Source organism: Phalacrocorax carbo, chromosome 2 (assembly GCF_963921805.1).
Source record: "Phalacrocorax carbo chromosome 2, bPhaCar2.1, whole genome shotgun sequence".
Taxonomy (NCBI): domain Eukaryota; kingdom Metazoa; phylum Chordata; class Aves; order Suliformes; family Phalacrocoracidae; genus Phalacrocorax; species Phalacrocorax carbo.
The window spans coordinates 67,813,994-67,820,573 of NC_087514.1; the positions used below are offsets into that span (position 1 = coordinate 67,813,994).

At 41.1% G+C, this 6,580-nt stretch overlaps 1 protein-coding gene across 1 annotated transcript in view; it reads left to right on the top strand.

Moving 5' to 3' along the window:
- Positions 1 to 6,363, top strand: part of LOC104050918 (dynein axonemal heavy chain 5) — a 178,554-nt gene extending 172,191 nt beyond the window's left edge. Inside the window, exons 75-76 of the mRNA XM_064443197.1 lie at positions 3,583 to 3,804; positions 5,167 to 6,363. Coding sequence (XP_064299267.1) covers positions 3,583 to 3,804; positions 5,167 to 5,385 — 441 coding nt within the window. The 3' untranslated portion in view covers positions 5,386 to 6,363. The remainder of the gene's footprint in view (positions 1 to 3,582; positions 3,805 to 5,166) is intronic.
- Positions 6,364 to 6,580: the final 217 nt, after the last annotated feature.

The following is a 6,580-nucleotide window of genomic DNA, read 5'->3' on the forward strand; positions in this document are numbered from 1 at the left end:
AGTCAAATTGTCATTTAATAGACCCTAATAAGTGAGAAAGCCTCCAGAAATAAAAAATTAAACACTTATCACGCATAGGTCTAAAAGGCCCTAAATACATAGTGCGCAAAGAAAAAAATCTGAGAATGAGATGCGCTTACCTGATTTAAAAATGTATTTGTGCTGACAATCACAAACTTAAGAATCAGATGTCTATTGTTATAGTCTCTATTTTCTGTAACCCAGGCTGTGGCAGCAGCTAATTTTACAAGAAATTCACCTGAGCAAAGACTTCTTTTCTATTTAATTAACTGTTATTTTGTTAATAGTCATGTTGCTGTGTTTAAAATCAGTATTTCATATCTTAAGAAAATTGATTTTCATCTTCTCAAGCAGGTTGAGGTGATGAAGTATTAGTCCTGCAGTTCTAATGGCTTGTTTGTAATAGCAGAGAAAGTGTCAGAAAATCCTTTCATTTGTGAGATGAAATGCAGCTTCTAAGTAATTTGTAATGTGTCTACTTGCATAGATTTCACTGCTTTGTAGTCAATGGATAAATGCCATGGATAACACAAGACAATAAAGTAGATTTATAGCACTGGGAGAATGACGCATTCTGGCAATAAAAAATAATATAGGATCTGACTCTGCCTTCTCTTGGACTGTTTATACACTAGGATAAATTCAGTAATTTCACAGAAGTTAATCTTTATTTGTAGTGATACAAATGAGAGCAGGCTTAGGCTTTTATGCGAAAGAAACTGGATTCCCAGCGTCTGCACTGGGCCAAGATAAATGGGGTGAAAAAACCAAGAAGTGCTATGAGTTTTCTTCCCTCCTGGAAGTTAAACTGATGTTGCTGGATTTTTTCCTCAAAAAACTTGACACTATGCATATCTCATTTCTACCTCCCAGTTTCCAAGTTGTGGCTGATACTGTTTTATTGTTTCCTTGTTTGCATCTCTCTATCTAGTTTATGTCACTTGTCCTGTATATGGCTTTTAAGCCCTGAGAGGCAGAACTGTCTTTCTGGTTGTATAGTACTTAGCGTAATGAACCCTCAGCCTATTTCTAAGACCTTAGATGCCAAAGTAATGTGAATATAAATAAGAATATGAAGTACAATGCCTCCATTCCTCAGTGCCCACTCAATTCTAGTAAACCTGACATAATTTGCTCTCTGTAGAAACTGCAAAATAAGTGACAAACAAGGAACATCCTAAAGAAGGTAAAGGAGAGAGTATGCTTGTGAAAGCAATAGACTTAACATTTCCATATTTCTCGTCATTGGTTGCAGGGATGCTTGCTTCTCCCTCACTAGAAGGTTCAGAGTTAGTTTGCATGGGTTGTTAGAAGTCAAGGGACAAAGCTTTAGCGGCCTTCAGTGAGCAGGCCAGGGAGAAGTTCAGGAAAAGCCAGGTGAAAAAAGAAGGAATAATTGTCCTTGTTTCTGAAATCTCAACATGCTGCACAGCAGATCCATCCCTCCCACCCACCCCACCCCTCCAAAGGAAAAAAAAAAAGAACCAAAGAACCCACACACAAACAGAGAAGAAAAACAGGGCAAAGATTACCAGAAATCAAAACAAATGTCATGGCAAGTGGTCTATTATTTCTCTGACAGAGGGTTTTGGGGGGGAGCCAAGCACTCAGCCACTTGAGTCTTTCTTGCAGTTTACTGTGCCATTCAGCCACTCCCAGATACCCAGCTGGGCCTCCAGCTCACAGCTGTAGTCTTTAAAAGCTGTCTAGGACTCATTCAAATGAGCAGATAAGTGTTATGAGTGTTATAAGTGTTATGAGTGTTATGCAGACAGCGAATAGGTCCTGCCATCTCTGTAAGAATAGTCTGCAGTCTAAATCTTATCCCTGAAGACAACTGACAGCTCCGAGCTTACTTTTATTCTAGTGTTTCCATAGTGCCTTTGAACCAATTCCCTTAATACAGTCACTGCTCTGTCCTGTCCTCTTCAGGCTCTTCTTTCTTTAATATTTCAGTTTTTCTGGGATCCAGTAGCCCTCTGGGGCCTTCTGGCAGTGAACGTCATGTATTTTAAACTATTGGTTCTAGCATGTTTCTATAAATTAAAATTCCACAGATTAACTACAAGGATTCTGCTTTCATTTAATGGCATTTCTGATAGAAGAACTTGGCCTTTAATCCTGTCTCCCTTAGCTATATCCTGGAGTTCTCAACTACTTCAAATGCAATTACAATTATCTGTGCCATCACAAAACCTCTTTAAAACACTTGTCCTGGAGTCTCTGGAATGATATTAATGAGAAGCAACCAATGTCAGTTAACTGAAACACCTGAGTTCATGAATGTCATCTCATGTTCTCATAACCTAAAGGGTGTTGCGTAGCTACAAAGTGCTCAGAGTGAGTCCCAGCAGCCAGAGGTTGGCTCCTGCATTCAGCAGACCAACGAGTTAATTTTCTGCGTCTGAATTCTTTCCATCATATGGCCCTAACAGCAGCTCAGCAGAGCATCCTGCACTGTGAATATTGAAGAAAAATAAAATGCTTGTTCGGTTCCCTCATTGCCCCTGATTTCTTCCTAGCCGTGCTGTCGGCTCTCTAATACCCACCTTTGTGTGTTCACCATGTGGCTCTGTATTCCCCCTCTCTGTCTCCAGATACCTTCTTTCTCTGCTCTGAAATCTGGCCTGAAACTTCTTCCTTCCTAGTTGTCCTTCTCAGTAAGTCCCTCTTGCATCTTCAATTTTTGTGTTTTATTCATCTCCTGGCTATGCAAACGGGTTTCCATAAAGTAAAATAAGTTGTGCATCCACAGCAGGTCCACTGAAAGTGCAAAGCAGCCTACCCTCCTGTCTCTTAGGAGCAAGGCACTTCCCACATACTGCAGTGTGCGTGCACATGGACAGTTACATGAGAGAGGCTAACCAGCCTCCTCAGCCTGGCTTGTCTTGTGATAGCTTGTAACCATGTAATGAGATTGTAGCTCTTTAGAACAGAGAGTGAGTTTCGTTCTGTGCTGCTGAAGTGCCGTGAGTGTATCTTGCTGGTATCTACAATAGTATGTTATTGTAGTATATTAAGGCTTTGCACTGAGCAAAGCGACAGAGGGATTTCACTATTTAATTGCATGATTCCAGTTTGTACTTCCTTTGTGTTCTATAAAATGCTTCATGATTTGTTGACTGAAAAGCAATTTTACAATGTTGGTATAAGAAAAGGTGAGTAATATAGCACACGAAATACCAGTGTTACTGGTAGCTTAACAATTACCTGTATTTGGAACCTCACAAAACACATTGATCTGGCAGCCTTGTAAACCTCTCTCCATCTGACTGGTTGTGAAGTAGGCATGTGCGGTGAGGTGAGTTACACATGCAGCTTCCAATATGTTAAATAAGCCAATTTGGTGGCTATGAACACCAAATATATAAGAATGCATGGTACTGCAAAAATGTGGGAAAGCACTGGATTTATACAACTGAATTTAGTTTTGTATGCAGACAAAATTCCGTGGGATAAGGATTTATACTGCTGATGTCACTATTACATAGGGAAAAAAAAGTTTTAAATGGGTAAGTTTAAGTATTTTAAAACACTCTGTGTCATATTCAATCTTCTTAGGGATTCCTAACTGCCATGAGGCAAGAGACAACTCGCATGAATGTAGCAAAAGGGTGGGCACTCGACAGTGTTGTTTTACACAATGAAGTGACCAAGATGATGAAAGAAGATGTGGCTGGCCCTCCTCCTGCTGACGTTGGTGGGGTTTACATATACGGCCTGTTCCTTGAAGGGGCAGGCTGGGACCGCAGAAACAGTAAGCTGGTTGAATCATCACCAAAGGTAAGGATCACGTGAGCATGACTGACTGTGCCAGAATATGGAGTGCTCAGAGAACACCAGGAAGTATTTTGAGGGCCTGCAGCAGTGGTTTCACAACAGGTTTTAAGAGCATAAAACACTAGCAGGGCTGGGAATAGGACAGAGTGTTTATCCACCAGGACTGAACAAAAAGACTTCTGTCAGAAAATGAATTTAGGATGCACTGCACTAGAGCAGACCAGATGCTGGGCTCCTTGGCTTCATGGGCCCTAGAAGCACAGATGTGCTTGAATAAAATAGTGCAGCCCATAGGCAGCCGCCTTCTGACTGAGCGAGTGGGACCCAATTACAACTTCCAAACCCCAGGACTGGGTTTGATAACAGCGGCTGTGGAGGTCAGTGTTTGGATGACTAGAGATCTCTGGGATTTGTTTTTTAATAGGAGGAAGAGTATTAGTTCTGAGCTTATGCTTACTTATCCATGCATGGAGTTACATTTTACTGACGTGCCTAAGCAGATTTAAAACCTAGCTATGGAGTAGTGATTAGATGCTGTGGTCACTGCCCAGGGAAAGCTGCCATTGTCTGCACTGATAAACTTTTTCCAAACCAGTGATAAATATTCTGGAATTGGAGTTGAGGTAATTCCTCTCTGTAGGCAAAACACTTCTGTGTTTGGCTGAGAGCAAACTTTTCCAAACCAAACTGTGCCAGCTGTAGTTTCTGGTGACAGCTGTTGCCTGGTTTGTCAAAAGACACCTTTAAACATGGCTTTTACTTGAGTGCTCTGGAGTGTTCAGCAAGGCTCCATGTTGCTCTTGGGTTTGGGTCTTTTTTTCCCCCCTGCCAATGAATACTTTATATTGTTGGAAGACCTGACGGGATCTAGTCTGCATAAACACCCAAAGGCACCTTGGATCTTTGCAGCTCCACTGCCAGCAGTGCAGAGGTAACAAGGAGGCTTGCTAAATGCAGCTTGGCCTTCGTAGCTCCAGTCCTGCCATTCAGGGAACAGGAGGTGGGGAGAGAATGGGGAATGCTAGCCAAAGGGGCAAAGGATGGGAAAAAAGCCAATGGTCTTTCTCCCTCATAGAACCACCCTGTCATTCTTCCATCTACTTCCATGGCATGGAGTTTTGCAGGTTTCTGCTGCTTTCTTTTCCTTCCAGGTTTCTTGATGTATGTTGTCCCTGAGCTGCCACTGGCTTAAAATTAGGGTCAGTGTAGTAGCGAGCATAGAACCCCTGTTCTTGCATGTACCTCTGCTGGGGTGCTGGCACTTTTGCTGAAGGCCATCACTGAACTTATTTCCATCATTTGGATTTCATGCACCCTATCCTGCTCCTCTAATGCTGAGCCCCATGTTTCTCTTAACATTCTCAGGTGCTGTTCACAAGCCTTCCTGTAGTCCATGTGTATGCCGTTAGCACCACAGCGCTACATGACCCAAAGAAGCAACAAGGAAGTGTGTACTCCTGCCCTGTCTACAAAAAGCCCCGGAGAACAGATCTGACCTACATTTTCTCTTTGTATCTGAAAACAGTGCAGAATCCTGATCATTGGACTTTACGGGGGGTTGCACTGCTCTGCAATTCAAAATAAGGACCAACAGATAGCTATAAAGAAAGAACCGCCTGGGAAGATTAGTCTGCGGCCAGTAGGATTTCTGTTATTGACAAAGTGGTGGCTACCTTCTCACAGGGGCATGGGAATTAACAAGTGACATATAGAGATTGTGTTAATTACACATAGATCATTTTACTCTGTTCACAGTAAAAATGCTAAATGTGTTTAACCGGGGAATGTCAGAGGGAGAACCATTGCAGGTGTGAAATTTGGTAACTGTTATAAAGCAAATGAGAATATAATCAACATAATGGAAACACTAGGAAAAAAGTGCTTGTGATACTGACAACTGCTCTGACATTCATGGTGGTTCTTTTGTAGATGTCATCTTTTCTTCTTAATACAAGACTTCTTCATAATACGCTATAATTCTTTTTAAATTCAACTTTGTAGTTAAAACCTTATCATCCATAGCATTATTAAAGCTGTAATGACAAGTGAATTAAACATATGGTAGAACTTTATCTGCATGTATTCCGATGCACAGTTCCTTTGATTTTGCATTTGCAAACTTACTGGGCAGTTTTACAAATGGATGCTACCATTTCCTTGAATAGTTACTTCTTTATGCTAACAATCACAGAAGCTGTACAAACGGGCAAGTTTATTTTTGCACAGGCAGCGGCCTTTGCACATATTAACTCATTTTTAAACCTATATCCCATTGTAAGGAAGATGTGCGCGCACACGCACCCACACACAGCCAGTATTAGTGAGAAAAAAGTTTTAAAACTGTTCTCAGAGTAAACATATCTGAACACCAGTTTGGCTCTGTTATTGTTGTCTCCGTTGGTGTTAAGGCCTGAATCCTGCAAACTCAAACCTCTTAACTGCTTTTTATTCTGTATTTTGCATCAGCTTAGGTGTAAAAGAAAAGTAGAAGACACACAGGCCATTTCTGGGAGTAGATTCACCTGAAATGGTTGAAGTAATTTTTGTTTGCTACCACCATTGCTTTCTACCCTGTAACTGAAGGGTGCTTCCTGCCTCTCTTTTAATAGACAGACAGCAGTTGGTAGAAAACATTTTTGGCTTTTTTCGCTAGCACAAATTCAAAGCAAAAGAAATTGCTGTTGGATGTTATGAAAGAAGGACTTGCAGTGAGCGCTTTGCTATTCATTTTTTTTCCTCCTTGTGAATACTTTCAATTTTTGTATAAACACTTCAATTT